This window comes from Rutidosis leptorrhynchoides, chromosome 2 (genome assembly GCF_046630445.1).
Source record: "Rutidosis leptorrhynchoides isolate AG116_Rl617_1_P2 chromosome 2, CSIRO_AGI_Rlap_v1, whole genome shotgun sequence".
NCBI classification, from domain to species: domain Eukaryota; kingdom Viridiplantae; phylum Streptophyta; class Magnoliopsida; order Asterales; family Asteraceae; genus Rutidosis; species Rutidosis leptorrhynchoides.
In genome coordinates, this window is record NC_092334.1 from 13,343,316 (window position 1) to 13,362,646 (window position 19,331).

The 19,331-nt window shown below is 35.1% G+C and overlaps 1 protein-coding gene across 1 annotated transcript in view; it reads right to left on the minus strand.

Moving 5' to 3' along the window:
* The window catches only part of LOC139887616 (uncharacterized), a 67,242-nt gene extending 47,911 nt beyond the window's left edge, over window positions 1-19,331 (minus strand). The window contains exon 1 of the mRNA XM_071870692.1: window positions 18,661-19,331. Within this exon, the coding sequence (XP_071726793.1) occupies window positions 18,661-19,331 (671 nt within the window). The remainder of the gene's footprint in view (window positions 1-18,660) is intronic.

Below are 19,331 nucleotides of genomic sequence, written 5' to 3' on the forward strand. Positions count from 1 at the left end.
GTTGAAAAGTGGGAAACCCCGAAAACTCCGAAACACATACGCCAGTTTTTAGGACTAGCTGGTTACTACAGAAGGTTCATCCAAGACTTTTCCAGAATAGCAAAACCCTTGACTGCATTAACGCATAAAGGGAAGAAATTTGAATGGAAGGATGAACAAGAGAAAGCGTTTCAGTTATTGAAGAAAAAGCTAACTACGGCACCTATATTGTCATTGCCTGAAGGGAATGATGATTTTGTGATTTATTGTGACGCATCAAAGCAAGGTCTCGGTTGTGTATTAATGCAACGAACGAAGGTGATTGCTTATGCATCTAGACAATTGAAGATTCACGAACAAAATTATACGACGCATGATTTGGAATTAGGCGCGGTTGTTTTTGTATTAAAGACTTGGAGGCACTACTTATATGGGGTCAAAAGTATTATATATACTGACCACAAAAGTCTTCAACACATATTTAATCAGAAACAACTGAATATGAGGCAGCGTAGGTGGATTGAATTGTTGAATGATTACGACTTTGAGATTCGTTACCACCCGGGGAAGGCAAATGTGGTAGCCGATGCCTTGAGCAGGAAGGACAGAGAACCCATTCGAGTAAAATCTATGAATATAATGATTCATAATAACCTTACTACTCAAATAAAGGAGGCGCAACAAGGAGTTTTAAAAGAGGGAAATTTAAAGGATGAAATACCCAAAGGATCGGAGAAGCATCTTAATATTCGGGAAGACGGAACCCGGTATAGGGCTGAAAGGATTTGGGTACCAAAATTTGGAGATATGAGAGAAATGGTACTTAGAGAAGCTCATAAAACCAGATACTCAATACATCCTGGAACGGGGAAGATGTACAAGGATCTCAAGAAACATTTTTGGTGGCCGGGTATGAAAGCCGATGTTGCTAAATACGTAGGAGAATGTTTGACGTGTTCTAAGGTCAAAGCTGAGCATCAGAAACCATCAGGTCTACTTCAACAACCCGAAATCCCGGAATGGAAATGGGAAAACATTACAATGGATTTCATCACTAAATTGCCAAGGACTGCAAGTGGTTTTGATACTATTTGGGTAATAGTTGATCGTCTCACCAAATCAGCACACTTCCTAACAATAAGAGAAGATGACAAGATGGAGAAGTTAGCACGACTGTATTTGAAGGAAGTCGTCTCCAGACATGGAATACCAATCTCTATTATCTCTGATAGGGATGGCAGATTTATTTCAAGATTCTGACAGACATTACAGCAAGCATTAGGAACTCGTCTAGACATGAGTACTGCCTATCATCCACAAACTGATGGGCAGAGCGAAAGGACGATACAAACGCTTGAAGACATGCTACGAGCATGTGTTATTGATTTCGGAAACAGTTGGGATCGACATCTACCGTTAGCAGAATTTTCCTACAACAACAGCTACCATTCAAGCATTGAGATGGCGCCGTTTGAAGCACTTTATGGTAGAAAGTGCAGGTCTCCGATTTGTTGGAGTGAAGTGGGGGATAGACAGATTACGGGTCCGGAGATTATACAAGAAACTACCGAGAAGATCATCCAAATTCAACAACGGTTGAAAACCGCCCAAAGTCGACAAAAGAGCTACGCTGACATTAAAAGAAAAGATATAGAATTTGAAATTGGAGAGATGGTCATGCTTAAAGTTGCACCTTGGAAAGGCGTTGTTGAAATGTCCCGTTCTTATTGATTAAAAACGTTCCATATTAATTGATTTCGTTGCGAGGTTTTGACCTCTATATGAGACGTTTTTCAAAGACTGCATTCATTTTTAAAAAAAACCATAACCTTTATTTCATAAATAAAGGTTTAAAAAGCTTTACGTAGATTATCAAATAATGATAATCTAAAATATCCTGTTTACACACGACCATTACATAATGGTTTACAATACAAATATGTTACATCGAAATCAGTTTCTTGAATGCAGTTTTTACACAATATCATACAAACATGGACTCCAAATCTTGTCCTTATTTTAGTATGCAACAGCGGAAGCTCTTAATATTCACCTGAGAATAAACATGCTTTAAACGTCAACAAAAATGTTGGTGAGTTATAGGTTTAACCTATATATATCAAATCGTAACAATAGACCACAAGATTTCATATTTCAATACACATCCCATACATAGAGATAAAAATCATTCATATGGTGAACACCTGGTAACCGACAATAACAAGATGCATATATAAGAATATCCCCATCATTCCGGGACACCCTTCGGATATGATATAAATTTCGAAGTACTAAAGCATCCGGTACTTTGGATGGGGTTTGTTAGGCCCAATAGATCTATCTTTAGGATTCGCGTCAATTAGGGTGTCTGTTCCCTAATTCTTAGATTACCAGACTTAATAAAAAGGGGCATATTCGATTTCGATAATTCAACCATAGAATGTAGTTTCACGTACTTGTGTCTATTTTGTAAATCATTTATAAAACCTGCATGTATTCTCATCCCAAAAATATTAGATTTTAAAAGTGGGACTATAACTCACTTTCACAGATTTTTTACTTCGTCGGGAAGTAAGACTTGGCCACTGGTTGATTCACGAACCTATAACAATATATACATATATATCAAAGTATGTTCAAAATATATTTACAACACTTTTAATATATTTTGATGTTTTAAGTTTATTAAGTCAGCTGTCCTCGTTAGTAACCTACAACTAGTTGTCCACAGTTAGATGTACAGAAATAAATCGATAAATATTATCTTGAATCAATCCACGACCCAGTGTATACGTATCTCAGTATTGATCACAACTCAAACTATATATATTTTGGAATCAACCTCAACCCTGTATAGCTAACTCCAACATTCACATATAGAGTGTCTATGGTTGTTCCGAAATATATATAGATGTGTCGACATGATAGGTCGAAACATTGTATACGTGTCTATGGTATCTCAAGATTACATAATATATAATACAAGTTGATTAAGTTATGGTTGGAATAGATTTGTTACCAATTTTCACGTAGCTAAAATGAGAAAAATTATCCAATCTTGTTTTACCCATAACTTCTTCATTTTAAATCCGTTTTGAGTGAATCAAATTGCTATGGTTTCATATTGAACTCTATTTTATGAATCTAAACAAAAAAAGTATAGGTTTCTAGTCGGAAAAATAAGTTACAAGTCGTTTTTGTAAAGGTAGTCATTTCAGTCGAAAGAACGACGTCTAGATGACCATTTTAGAAAACATACTTCCACTTTGAGTTTAACCATAATTTTTGGATATAGTTTCATGTTCATAATAAAAATCATTTTCTCAGAATAACAACTTTTAAATCAAAGTTTATCATAGTTTTTAATTAACTAACCCAAAACAGCCCGCGGTGTTACTACGACGGCGTAAATCCGGTTTTACGGTGTTTTTCGTGTTTCCAGGTTTTAAATCATTAAGTTAGCATATCATATAGATATAGAACATGTGTTTAGTTGATTTTAAAAGTCAAGTTAGAAGGATTAACTTTTGTTTGCGAACAAGTTTAGAATTAACTAAACTATGTTCTAGTGATTACAAGTTTAAACCTTCGAATAAGATAGCTTTATATGTATGAATCGAATGATGTTATGAACATCATTACTACCTTAAGTTCCTTGGATGAACCTACTGGAAAAGAGAAAAATGGATCTAGCTTCAATGGATCCTTGGATGGCTCAAAGTTCTTGAAGCAAAATCATGACACGAAAACAAGTTCAAGTAAGATCATCATTTGAAATAAGATTGTTATAGTTATAGAAATTGAACCAAAGTTTGAATATGATTATTACCTGGTATTAGAATGATAACCTACTGTAAGAAACAAAGATTTCTTGAGGTTGGATGATCACCTTACAAGATTGGAAGTGAGCTAGCAAACTTGAAAGTATTCTTGATTTTATGAAACTAGAACTTTTGGAATTTATGAAGAACACTTAGAACTTGAAGATAGAACTTGAGAGAGTTCAATTAGATGAAGAAAATTGAAGAATGAAAGTGTTTGTAGGTGTTTTTGGTCGTTGGTGTATGGATTAGATATAAAGGATATGTAATTTTGTTTTCATGTAAATAAGTCATGAATGATTACTCATATTTTTGTAATCTTATGAGATATTTCATGCTAGTTGCCAAATGATGGTTCCCACATGTGTTAGGTGACTCACATGGGCTGCTAAGAGCTGATCATTGGAGTGTATATACCAATAGTACATACATCTAAAAGCTGTGTATTGTACGAGTACGAATACGGGTGCATACGAGTAGAATTGTTGATGAAACTGAACGAGAATGTAATTGTAAGCATTTTTGTTAAGTAGAAGTATTTTGATAAGTGTATTGAAGTCTTTCAAAAGTGTATAAATACATATTAAAACACTACATGTATATACATTTTAACTGAGTCGTTAAGTCATCGTTAGTCGTTACATGTAAGTGTTGTTTTGAAACCTTTAGGTTAACGATCTTGTTAAATGTTGTTAACCCAATGTTTATAATAACAAAAGAGATTTTAAATTATTATATTATCATGATATTATGATGTACGAATATCTCTTAATATGATATATATACATTAAATGTCGTTACAACGATAAACGTTACATATATGTCTCGTTTCAAAATCATTAAGTTAGTAGTCTTGTTTTTACATATGTAGTTCATTGTTAATATAATTAATGATATGTTTACTTATCATAATATCATTTTAACTATATATATAACCATATATATGTCATCATATAGTTTTTTTACAAGTTTTAACGTTCGTGAATCACCGGTCAACTTGGGTGGTCAATTGTCTATATGAAACCTATTTCAATTAATCAAGTCTTAACAAGTTTGATTGCTTAACATGTTGGAAACATTTAATCATGTAAACATCAATCTCAATTAATATATATAAACATGGAAAAGTTCGGGTCACTACAGTACCTACCCGTTAAATAAATTTCGTCCCGAAATTTTAAGCTGTTGAAGGTGTTGACGAATCTTCTGGAAATAGATGCGGGTATTTCTTCTTCATCTGATCTTCACGCTCCCAGGTGAACTCGGGTCCTCTACGAGCATTCCATCGAACCTTAACAATTGGTATCTTGTTTTGCTTAAGTCTTTTAACCTCACGATCCATTATTTCGACGGGTTCTTCGATGAATTGGAGTTTTTCGTTGATTTGGATTTCATCTAACGGAATAGTGAGATCTTCTTTAGCAAAACATTTCTTCAAATTCGAGACGTGGAAAGTGTTATGTACAGCCGCGAGTTGTTGAGGTAACTCAAGTCGGTAAGCTACTGGTCCGACACGATCAATAATCTTGAATGGTCCAATATACCTTGGATTTAATTTCCCTCGTTTACCAAATCGAACAACGCCTTTCCAAGGTGAAACTTTAAGCATGACCATCTCTCCAATTTCAAATTCTATATCTTTTCTTTTAATGTCAGCGTAGCTCTTTTGTCGACTTTGGGCGGTTTTCAACCGTTGTTGAATTTGGATGATCTTCTCGGTAGTTTCTTGTATAATCTCCGGACCCGTAATCTGTCTATCCCCAACCTCACTCCAACAAATCGGAGACCTGCACTTTCTACCATAAAGTGCTTCAAACGGCGCCATCTCAATGCTTGAATGGTAGCTGTTGTTGTAGGAAAATTCTGCTAACGGTAGATGTCGATCCCAACTGTTTCCGAAATCAATAACACATGCTCGTAGCATGTCTTCAAGCGTTTGTATCGTCCTTTCGCTCTGCCCATCAGTTTGTGGATGATAGGCAGTACTCATGTCTAGACGAGTTCCTAATGCTTGCTGTAATGTCTGCCAGAATCTTGAAATAAATCTGCCATCCCTATCAGAGATAATAGCGATTGGTATTCCATGTCTGGAGACGACTTCCTTCAAATACAGTCGTGCTAACTTCTCCATCTTGTCATCTTCTCTTATTGGTAGGAAGTGTGCTGATTTGGTGAGACGATCAACTATTACCCAAATAGTATCAAAACCACTTGCAGTCCTTGGCAATTTAGTGATGAAATCCATGGTAATGTTTTCCCATTTCCATTCCGGGATTTCGGGTTGTTGAAGTAGACCTGATGGTTTCTGATGCTCAGCTTTAACCTTAGAACACGTCAAACATTCTCCTACGTATTTAGCAACATCGGCTTTCATACCCGGCCACCAAAAATGTTTCTTGAGATCCTTGTACATCTTCCCCGTTCCAGGATGTATTGAGTATCTGGTTTTATGAGCTTCTCTAAGTACCATTTCTCTCATATCTCCAAATTTTGGTACCCAAATCCTTTCAGCCCTATACCGGGTTCCGTCTTCCCGAATATTAAGATGCTTCTCCGATCCTTTGGGTATTTCATCCTTTAAATTTCCCTCTTTTAAAACTCCTTGTTGCGCCTCCTTTATTTGAGTAGTAATGTTATTATGAATCATTATATTCATAGATTTTACTCGAATGGGTTCTCTGTCCTTCCTGCTCAAGGCATCGGCTACCACATTTGCCTTCCCCGGGTGGTAATGAATCTCAAAGTCGTAATCATTCAATAATTCAATCCACCTACGCTGCCTCATATTCAGTTGTTTCTGATTAAATATGTGTTGAAGACTTTTGTGGTCGGTATATATAATACTTTTGACCCCATATAAGTAGTGCCTCCAAGTCTTTAATGCAAAAACAACCGCGCCTAATTCCAAATCATGCGTCGTATAATTTTGTTCGTGAATCTTCAATTGTCTAGACGCATAAGCAATCACTTTCGTTCGTTGCATTAATACACAACCGAGACCTTGCTTTGATGCGTCACAATAAATCACAAAATCATCATTCCCTTCAGGCAATGACAATATAGGTGCCGTAGTTAGCTTTTTCTTCAATAACTGAAACGCTTTCTCTTGTTCATCATTCCATTCAAATTTCTTCCCTTTATGCGTTAATGCAGTCAAGGGTTTTGCTATTCTGGAAAAGTCTTGGATGAACCTTCTGTAGTAACCAGCTAGTCCTAAAAACTGGCGTATGTGTTTCGGAGTTTTCGGGGTTTCCCACTTTTCAACAGTTTCTATCTTTGCCGGATCCACCTTAATACCTTCTTTGTTTACTATGTGACCGAGGAATTGAACTTCTTCCAACCAAAATGCACACTTTGAAAACTTAGCGTACAATTCTTCCTTCCTCAATACTTCTAACACTTTTCTCAAATGTTCACCGTGTTCTTGGTCATTCTTTGAGTAAATAAGTATGTCATCAATGAAAACAATGACAAACTTGTCAAGGTATGGTCCACACACTCGGTTCATAAGGTCCATGAACACAGCTGGTGCATTAGTTAAACCAAACGGCATGACCATAAACTCGTAATGACCGTAACGTGTTCTGAAAGCAGTCTTTGGAATATCATCTTCTTTCACCCGCATTTGATGATACCCGGAACGTAAGTCAATCTTTGAATAAACAGACGAGCCTTGTAGTTGATCAAATAAGTCGTCGATTCTCGGTAGTGGGTAGCGGTTCTTGATGGTAAGTTTGTTCAACTCTCGGTAGTCGATACACAACCTGTATGTACCATCTTTCTTCTTGACAAACAAAACAGGAGCTCCCCACGGTGATGTGCTTGGTCGAATGAAACCACGCTCTAAAAGTTCTTGTAATTGGCTTTGCAGTTCTTTCATCTCGCTGGGTGCGAGTCTGTAAGGAGCACGAGCTATTGGTGCAGCTCCTGGTACAAGATCTATTTGAAATTCAACGGATCGATGTGGGGGTAATCCCGGTAATTCTTTCGGAAATACATCGGGAAATTCTTTTGCAATGGGAACATCATTGATGCTCTTTTCTTCAGTTTGTACTTTCTCAACGTGTGCTAGAACAGCATAGCAACCTTTTCTTATTAGTTTTTGTGCCTTCAAATTACTAATAAGATGTAGCTTCGTGTTGCCCTTTTCTCCGTACACCATTAAGGGTTTTCCTTTTTCTCGTATAATGCGAATTGCATTTTTGTAACAAACGATCTCCGCTTTCACTTCTTTCAACCAGTCCATACCGATTATCACATCAAAACTCCCTAACTCTACTGGTATCAAATCAATCTTAAATGTTTCGCTAACCAGTTTAATTTCTCGATTCCGACATATATTATCTGCTGAAATTAATTTACCATTTGCTAATTCGAGTAAAAATTTACTATCCAAAGGCGTCAATGGACAACTTAATTTAGCACAAAAATCTCTACTCATATAGCTTCTATCCGCACCCGAATCAAATAAAACGTAAGCAGATTTATTGTCAATAAGAAACATACCCGTAACAAGCTCCGGGTCTTCCTGTGCCTCTACCGCATTAATATTGAAAACTCTTCCACGGCCTTGTCCATTCGTGTTCTCCTGGTTCGGGCAATTTCTAATAATGTGGCCTGGTTTTCCACATTTATAACAAACTACATTGGCATAACTTGCTCCGACACTACTTGCTCCGCCATTACTCGTTCCGACACCATTTGTTCCTTTCGTTCTATTAACCCCTGGTCCGTAGACCTCACACTTCGCCGCGCTATGACCATTTCTTTTACACTTGTTGCAAAATTTGGTGCAGAACCCCGAGTGATTCTTTTCACACCTTTGGCATAGTTGCTTCTGATTGTTGTTGTTGTTGCGGTTATTATTGTTGTTGGGATGATTGTTGTAGTTGCTGTTGTTGTTGTTGTTGTTGTTGTTGTTGGGCCGTTTGTTGTAGTTGCGATTGATGTTGCGATTGTTGGGATAATTGTTGCGATTATTGTTGTAATTGCTGTTGTTGTTGTATTGGTGATTCTTATCACCGTTTTCCTCCCACTTTCTTTTGACTTGCTTCACATTGGCCTCTTCAGCAGTCTGTTCTTTAATTCTTTCTTCAATCTGGTTCACTAGTTTGTGAGCCATTCTACATGCCTGTTGTATGGAGGCGGGCTCGTGTGAACTTATATCTTCTTGGATTCTTTCCGGTAATCCTTTCACAAACGCGTCGATCTTCTCTTCCTTATCTTCGAATGCTCCCGGACACAATAGGCACAATTCTGTGAATCGTCTTTCGTACGTGGTAATATCAAATCCTTGGGTTCGTAACCCTCTAAGTTCTGTCTTGAGCTTATTGACCTCGGTTCTGGGACGGTACTTCTCGTTCATCAAGTGCTTGAATGCTGACCACGGTAGTGCGTACGCATCATCTTGTCCCACTTGCTCTAGATAGGTATTCCACCATGTTAACGCAGAACCTGTGAAGGTATGCGTAGCGTACTTCACTTTGTCCTCTTCAGTACACTTACTTATGGCAAACACCGATTCAACCTTCTCGGTCCACCGTTTCAATCCGATCGGTCCTTCGGTTCCATCAAATTCCAAAGGTTTGCAGGCAGTGAATTCTTTGTAGGTGCATCCTACACGATTTCCTGTACTGCTAGATCCAAGGTTATTGTTGGTATGTAGCGCAGCCTGTACTGCGGCTATGTTTGAAGCTAGAAAAGTACGGAATTCCTCTTCATTCATATTCACGGTGTGTCGAGTAGTCGGTGCCATTTCCTTCAAAATAGTTAAATGGAACAAGTTAATCATACAGAATATTAAGAGTAGTTAATAGTATTTCGTAGCATAATATGAACTCATTTATAAAAGCTTTTTCTTCATATTAGCGTTTTATAAGTTTAAATTCGGGTAGTACCTACCCGTTAAGTTCATACTTAGTAGCTAATATACAATTCAACTACTACAATTCTATATGAAAAACTGATTATAATAATATTTCGCGTTCAAACTTTTATACAATATTTTACAAACTTACAATACCGCTTATTTTACATAAAGCATGAAATATAGCACACAATAACTTTGATACAAGATAGTTGTGAAGACAATTCTAGCTAGTACACAAGTCGTTCAGCAAAGGCAATAAATACACGTAATTCATACGTCCAGAAACAAGTCATGCATTCTGGTTTTACTAGGACTACTTCCCATCCTTGGTCTTGTGCAACATAACCGTTATGGCCGTTGATAAGACAGCGTGTTGTAACGTCATCAAAGGGACGAGGGTTACGTAATGTCCAACAGTCCCGTAATAATCTAAAAACCTCATTTCTTACCCCAATTACCGACTCCGTCACTTGTGGAAACGTTTTGTTTAATAGTTGTAGCCCGATGTTCTTGTTCTCACTTTGGTGAGAAGCGAACATTACTAATCCGTAAGCATAACATGCTTCTTTATGTTGCATGTTAGCCGCTTTTTCTAAATCACGAAGTCCAATATTCGGATATATTGAGTCAAAATAATTTCTTAACCCGTTGCGTAAAATAGCATTTGGGTTCCCCGCAATATATGCGTCAAAGTAAACACATCGTAACTTATGGGTTTCCCAATGTGATATCCCCCATCTTTCAAACGAAAGTCTCTTATAAACCAAGACATTCTTGGAACGTTCTTCGAATGTCTTACAAACTGATCTCGCCTTAAATAGTTGTGCCGAAGAATTCTGGCCGACTCTAGACAAGATTTCATCAATCATGTCTCCGGGTAGGTCTCTTAAAATATTGGGTTGTCTATCCATTTTGTATTTTTAAACTGTAAAATAGACAAGAGTTAGATTCATAAAAAAATACTTATTAATACAAGCAATTTTTACATATATCATAAAGCATAAGAACACTATATTCCATATATTACACCACACGAATACAACTATCTTATTCCGACTCGCTCGTTTCTTCTTCTTCGGTTTTGGTTCGTTTTGCCAAGTTTCTAGGGATATACGATGTTCCCCTAATACGAACCGTCGTTGTCCACATTGGTTTAGAAAAACCTGGTGGTTTAGAGGTTCCCGGGTCATTGTTACAACTTAAGGACTTCGGGGGTTGACGATACATATAAAGTTCATCGGGGTTGGAATTAGATTTCTCTATTTTTATGCCCTTTCCCTTATTATTTTGTTTTGCCTTTTTAAATTCAGTTGGGGTAATTTCTATAACATCATCGGAATTCTCGTCGGAATCCGATTCATCGGAGAATTGGTAATCCTCCCAATATTTTGCTTCCTTGGCGGAAACACCATTGACCATAATTAACTTTGGTCGGTTGGTTGAGGATTTTCTTTTACTTAACCGTTTTATTATTTCCCCCACCGGTTCTATTTCTTCATCCGGTTCCGATTCTTCTTCCGGTTCCGATTCTTCTTCCGGTTCCGACTCTTCTTCCGGTTCCTCTTCGGGAACTTGTGAATCAGTCCACAAATTATTCCAATTTACATTTGACTCTTCATTATTATTAGGTGAGTCAATGGGACTTGTTCTAGAGGTAGACATCTATCACATAATATCAAACACGTTAAGAGATTAATATATCACATAATATTCATATGTTAAAAATATATAGTTTCCAACAAAAATGTTAAGCAATCATTTTTAAAGAAAACACGGTCGAAGTCCAGACTCACTAATGCATCCTAACAAACTCGATAAGACACACTAATGCAAATTTTCTGGTTCTCTAAGACCAACGCTCGGATACCAACTGAAATGTCCCGTTCTTATTGATTAAAAACGTTCCATATTAATTGATTTCGTTGCGAGGTTTTGACCTCTATATGAGACGTTTTTCAAAGACTGCATTCATTTTTAAAAAAAACCATAACCTTTATTTCATAAATAAAGGTTTAAAAAGCTTTACGTAGATTATCAAATAATGATAATCTAAAATATCCTGTTTACACACGACCATTACATAATGGTTTACAATACAAATATGTTACATCGAAATCAGTTTCTTGAATGCAGTTTTTACACAATATCATACAAACATGGACTCCAAATCTTGTCCTTATTTTAGTATGCAACAGCGGAAGCTCTTAATATTCACCTGAGAATAAACATGCTTTAAACGTCAACAAAAATGTTGGTGAGTTATAGGTTTAACCTATATATATCAAATCGTAACAATAGACCACAAGATTTCATATTTCAATACACATCCCATACATAGAGATAAAAATCATTCATATGGTGAACACCTGGTAACCGACAATAACAAGATGCATATATAAGAATATCCCCATCATTCCGGGACACCCTTCGGATATGATATAAATTTCGAAGTACTAAAGCATCCGGTACTTTGGATGGGGTTTGTTAGGCCCAATAGATCTATCTTTAGGATTCGCGTCAATTAGGGTGTCTGTTCCCTAATTCTTAGATTACCAGACTTAATAAAAAGGGGCATATTCGATTTCGATAATTCAACCATAGAATGTAGTTTCACGTACTTGTGTCTATTTTGTAAATCATTTATAAAACCTGCATGTATTCTCATCCCAAAAATATTAGATTTTAAAAGTGGGACTATAACTCACTTTCACAGATTTTTTACTTCGTCGGGAAGTAAGACTTGGCCACTGGTTGATTCACGAACCTATAACAATATATACATATATATCAAAGTATGTTCAAAATATATTTACAACACTTTTAATATATTTTGATGTTTTAAGTTTATTAAGTCAGCTGTCCTCGTTAGTAACCTACAACTAGTTGTCCACAGTTAGATGTACAGAAATAAATCGATAAATATTATCTTGAATCAATCCACGACCCAGTGTATACGTATCTCAGTATTGATCACAACTCAAACTATATATATTTTGGAATCAACCTCAACCCTGTATAGCTAACTCCAACATTCACATATAGAGTGTCTATGGTTGTTCCGAAATATATATAGATGTGTCGACATGATAGGTCGAAACATTGTATACGTGTCTATGGTATCTCAAGATTACATAATATATAATACAAGTTGATTAAGTTATGGTTGGAATAGATTTGTTACCAATTTTCACGTAGCTAAAATGAGAAAAATTATCCAATCTTGTTTTACCCATAACTTCTTCATTTTAAATCCGTTTTGAGTGAATCAAATTGCTATGGTTTCATATTGAACTCTATTTTATGAATCTAAACAAAAAAAGTATAGGTTTCTAGTCGGAAAAATAAGTTACAAGTCGTTTTTGTAAAGGTAGTCATTTCAGTCGAAAGAACGACGTCTAGATGACCATTTTAGAAAACATACTTCCACTTTGAGTTTAACCATAATTTTTGGATATAGTTTCATGTTCATAATAAAAATCATTTTCTCAGAATAACAACTTTTAAATCAAAGTTTATCATAGTTTTTAATTAACTAACCCAAAACAGCCCGCGGTGTTACTACGACGGCGTAAATCCGGTTTTACGGTGTTTTTCGTGTTTCCAGGTTTTAAATCATTAAGTTAGCATATCATATAGATATAGAACATGTGTTTAGTTGATTTTAAAAGTCAAGTTAGAAGGATTAACTTTTGTTTGCGAACAAGTTTAGAATTAACTAAACTATGTTCTAGTGATTACAAGTTTAAACCTTCGAATAAGATAGCTTTATATGTATGAATCGAATGATGTTATGAACATCATTACTACCTTAAGTTCCTTGGATGAACCTACTGGAAAAGAGAAAAATGGATCTAGCTTCAATGGATCCTTGGATGGCTCAAAGTTCTTGAAGCAAAATCATGACACGAAAACAAGTTCAAGTAAGATCATCATTTGAAATAAGATTGTTATAGTTATAGAAATTGAACCAAAGTTTGAATATGATTATTACCTGGTATTAGAATGATAACCTACTGTAAGAAACAAAGATTTCTTGAGGTTGGATGATCACCTTACAAGATTGGAAGTGAGCTAGCAAACTTGAAAGTATTCTTGATTTTATGAAACTAGAACTTTTGGAATTTATGAAGAACACTTAGAACTTGAAGATAGAACTTGAGAGAGTTCAATTAGATGAAGAAAATTGAAGAATGAAAGTGTTTGTAGGTGTTTTTGGTCGTTGGTGTATGGATTAGATATAAAGGATATGTAATTTTGTTTTCATGTAAATAAGTCATGAATGATTACTCATATTTTTGTAATCTTATGAGATATTTCATGCTAGTTGCCAAATGATGGTTCCCACATGTGTTAGGTGACTCACATGGGCTGCTAAGAGCTGATCATTGGAGTGTATATACCAATAGTACATACATCTAAAAGCTGTGTATTGTACGAGTACGAATACGGGTGCATACGAGTAGAATTGTTGATGAAACTGAACGAGAATGTAATTGTAAGCATTTTTGTTAAGTAGAAGTATTTTGATAAGTGTATTGAAGTCTTTCAAAAGTGTATAAATACATATTAAAACACTACATGTATATACATTTTAACTGAGTCGTTAAGTCATCGTTAGTCGTTACATGTAAGTGTTGTTTTGAAACCTTTAGGTTAACGATCTTGTTAAATGTTGTTAACCCAATGTTTATAATAACAAAAGAGATTTTAAATTATTATATTATCATGATATTATGATGTACGAATATCTCTTAATATGATATATATACATTAAATGTCGTTACAACGATAAACGTTACATATATGTCTCGTTTCAAAATCATTAAGTTAGTAGTCTTGTTTTTACATATGTAGTTCATTGTTAATATAATTAATGATATGTTTACTTATCATAATATCATTTTAACTATATATATAACCATATATATGTCATCATATAGTTTTTTTACAAGTTTTAACGTTCGTGAATCACCGGTCAACTTGGGTGGTCAATTGTCTATATGAAACCTATTTCAATTAATCAAGTCTTAACAAGTTTGATTGCTTAACATGTTGGAAACATTTAATCATGTAAACATCAATCTCAATTAATATATATAAACATGGAAAAGTTCGGGTCACTACAGTTGTTCGATTTGGTAAACGAGGGAAATTAAATCCAAGGTATATTGGACCATTCAAGATTATTGATCGTGTCGGACCAGTAGCTTACCGACTTGAGTTACCTCAACAACTCGCGGCTGTACATAACACTTTCCACGTCTCAAATTTGAAGAAATGTTTTGCTAAAGAAGATCTCACTATTCCATTAGATGAAATTCAAATCAACGAAAAACTCCAATTCATCGAAGAACCCGTCGAAATAATGGATCGTGAGGTTAAAAGACTTAAGCAAAAAAAGATACCAATTGTTAAGGTTCGATGGAATGCTCGTAGAGGACCTGAGTTCACCTGGGAGCGTGAAGATCAGATGAAGAAGAAATACCTGCATCTATTTCCAGAAGATTCGTCAACACCTTCAACAGCTTAAAATTTCGGGACGAAATTTATTTAACGGGTAGGTACTGTAGTGACCCAAACTTTTCCATGTTTATATATATTAATTGAGATTGATATTTACATGATTAAATGTTTCCAACATGTTAAGCAATTAAACTTGTTAAGACTTGATTAATTGAAATATGTTTCATATAGACAATTGACCACCCAAGTTGACCGGCGATTCACGAACGTTAAAACTTGTAAAAACGACATGACGATATATATATGGATATACATATGGTTAACATGAGATTATGATAAGTAAGTATCTCCATAAGTATATTAACAATGAGTTACATACATATAAACAAGACTACTAACTTAAGGATTTCGAAACGAGACATATATGTAACGATTATCGTTGTAACGACATTTAAATGAATATATATCATATTAAGATATATTAATATATCATAATATCATGATAATATAATAATTTAAAATCTCATTTGATATTATAAACATTGGGTTAACAACATTTAACAAGATCGTTAACCTAAAGGTTTCAAAACAACACTTACATGTAACGACTAACGATGACTTAACGACTCAGTTAAAATGTATATACATGTAGTGTTTTAATATGTATTTATACACTTTTGAAAGACTTCAATACACTTATCAAAATACTTCTACTTAACAAAAATGCTTACAATTACATCCTCGTTCAGTTTCATCAACAATTCTACTCGTATGCACCCGTATTCGTACTCGTACAATACACAGCTTTTAGATGTATGTACTATTGGTATATACACTCCAATGATCAGCTCTTAGCAATGTGAGTCACCTAACACATGTGGGAACCATCATTTGGCAACTAGCATGAAATATCTCATAAGATTACAAAAATATGAGTAATCATTCATGACTTATTTACATGAAAACAAAATTGCATATCCTTTATATCTAATCCATACACCAACGACCAAAAACACCTACAAACACTTTCATTCTTCAATTTTCTTCATCTAATTGATCTCTCTCAAGTTCTATCTTCAAGTTCTAAGTGTTCTTCATAAATTCTACAAGTTCTAGTTACATAAAATCAAGAATACTTTCAAGTTTGCTAGCTCACTTCCAATCTTGTAAGGTGATCATCCAACCTCAAGAAATCTTTGTTTCTTACAGTAGGTTATCATTCTAATACAAGGTAATAATCATATTCAAACTTTGGTTCAATTTCTATAACTATAACAATCTTATTTCAAGTGATGATCTTACTTGAACTTGTTTTCGTGTCATGATTCTGCTTCAAGAACTTCGAGCCATCCAAGGATCCGTTGAAGCTAGATCCATTTTTCTCTTTTCCAGTAGGTTTATCCAAGAAACTTAAGGTAGTAATGATGTTCATAACATCATTCGATTCATACATATAAAGCTATCTTATTCGAAGGTTTAAACTTGTAATCACTAGAACATAGTTTAGTTAATTCTAAACTTGTTCGCAAACAAAAGTTAATCCTTCTAACTTGACTTTTAAAATCAACTAAACACATGTTCTATATCTATATGATATGCTAACTTAATGATTTAAAACCTGGAAACACGAAAAACACCGTAAAACCGGATTTACGCCGTCGTAGTAACACCGCGGGCTGTTTTGGGTTAGTTAATTAAAAACTATGATAAACTTTGATTTAAAAGTTGTTATTCTGAGAAAATTATTTTTATTATGAACATGAAACTATATCCAAAAATTATGGTTAAACTCAAAGTGGAAGTATGTTTTCTAAAATGGTCATCTAGACGTCGTTCTTTCGACTGAAATGACTACCTTTACAAAAACGACTTGTAACTTATTTTTCCGACTATAAACCTATACTTTTCTGTTTAGATTCATAAAATAGAGTTCAATATGAAACCATAGCAATTTGATTCACTCAAAACGGATTTAAAATGAAGAAGTTATGGGTAAAACAAGATTGGATAATTTTTCTCATTTTAGCTACGTGAAAATTGGTAACAAATCTATTCCCACCATAACTTAATCAACTTGTATTGTATATTATGTAATCTTGAGATACCATAGACACGTATACAATGTTTCGACCTATCATGTCGACACATCTATATATATTTCGGAACAACCATAGACACTCTATATGTGAATGTTGGAGTTAGCTATACAGGGTTGAGGTTGATTCCAAAATATATATAGTTTGAGTTGTGATCAATACTGAGATACGTATACACTGAGTCGTGGATTGATTCAAGATAATATTTATCGATTTATTTCTGTACATCTAACTGTGGACAACTAGTTGTAGGTTACTAACGAGGACAGCTGACTTAATAAACTTAAAACATCAAAATATATTAAAAGTGTTGTAAATATATTTTGAACATACTTTGATATATATGTATATATTGTTATAGGTTCGTGAATCAACCAGTGGCCAAGTCTTACTTCCCGACGAAGTAAAAATCTGTGAAAGTGAGTTATAGTCCCACTTTTAAAATCTAATATTTTTGGGATGAGAATACATGCAGGTTTTATAAATGATTTACAAAATAGACACAAGTACGTGAAACTACATTCTATGGTTGAATTATCGAAATCGAATATGCCCCTTTTTATTAAGTCTGGTAATCTAAGAATTAGGGAACAGACACCCTAATTGACGCGAATCCTAAAGATAGATCTATTGGGCCTAACAAACCCCATCCAAAGTACCGGATGCTTTAGTACTTCGAAATTTATATCATATCCGAAGGGTGTCCCGGAATGATGGGGATATTCTTATATATGCATCTTGTTAATGTCGGTTACCAGGTGTTCACCATATGAATGATTTTTATCTCTATGTATGGGATGTGTATTGAAATATGAAATCTTGTGGTCTATTATTATGATTTGATATATATAGGTTAAACCTATAACTCACCAACATTTTTGTTGACGTTTTAAGCATGTTTATTCTCAGGTGATTATTAAGAGCTTCCGCTGTCGCATACTTAAATAAGGACGAGATTTGGAGTCCATGCTTGTATGATATTGTGTAAAAACTGCATTCAAGAAACTTATTTTGTTGTAACATATTTGTATTGTAAACCATTATGTAATGGTCGTGTGTAAACAGGATATTTTAGATTATCATTATTTGATAATCTACGTAAAGCTTTTTAAACCTTTATTGATGAAATAAAGGTTATGGTTTGTTTTAAAATGAATGCAGTCTTTGAAAAACGTCTCATATAGAGGTCAAAACCTCGCAACGAAATCAATTAATATGGAACGTTTTTAATCAATAAGAACGGGACATTTCAAAAACCAAATAAGAACGAAACTTATCAAAAGCAAAGACAACCGCTAGGAGCTCTTTTTCTGTCGTGGTATAATTCATATGAGCTCCCGTAAGCGTCTTACTTACATAATAAATTGGTTGGAAGTGATTGATCTTCCTTTGTCCTAAGACCGCGCCTAAGGCGACATTACTCGCGTCACACATAAGCTCGAAAGGTAATGCCCAATCAGGTGAAACCATAATCGGAGCGTGTGTTAGCTTCTCTTTGAGAATGGAAAAGGCGTTCACACAATCAACATTAAAATCGAATGGAACATCCTTCTCAAGTAGTTTAGTCAAGGGGCGGGCAATCTTGGAAAAATCTTTGATAAACCGCTGATAAAAACCCGCATGACCAAGAAAACTACGGATTGCTTTAACATTGGTGGGATGAGGAAGCTTATGAATAACATCAATTTTAGCCGGATCTACCTCAATCCCCACATGATAAATTTTATGACCGAGAACAATGCCTTCCTTCACCATGAAGTGGCACTTCTCCCAATTCAAGACAAGGTTTGACTTTTCGCAACGGATGAGCATTCGCTCAAGATTAGAAAGACAATGGTCAAAGGAGTCTCCAAAGATGGAAAAGTCATCCATAAACACTTCCATACACTCCTCGACCATGTCATGGAAGATTGCCATCATGCACCGTTGGAAAGTGCCGGGTGCATTGCACAACCCGAATGGCATACGCTTATACGCAAATGTACCATAAGGATAAGTGAAAGTAGTTTTCTCTTGATCCTTGGGGTCAATGGGGATTTGAAAGTACCCAGAAAATCCATCCATGAAACAATAGAATTCCTTCCCCGCCAAACGTTCAAGCAT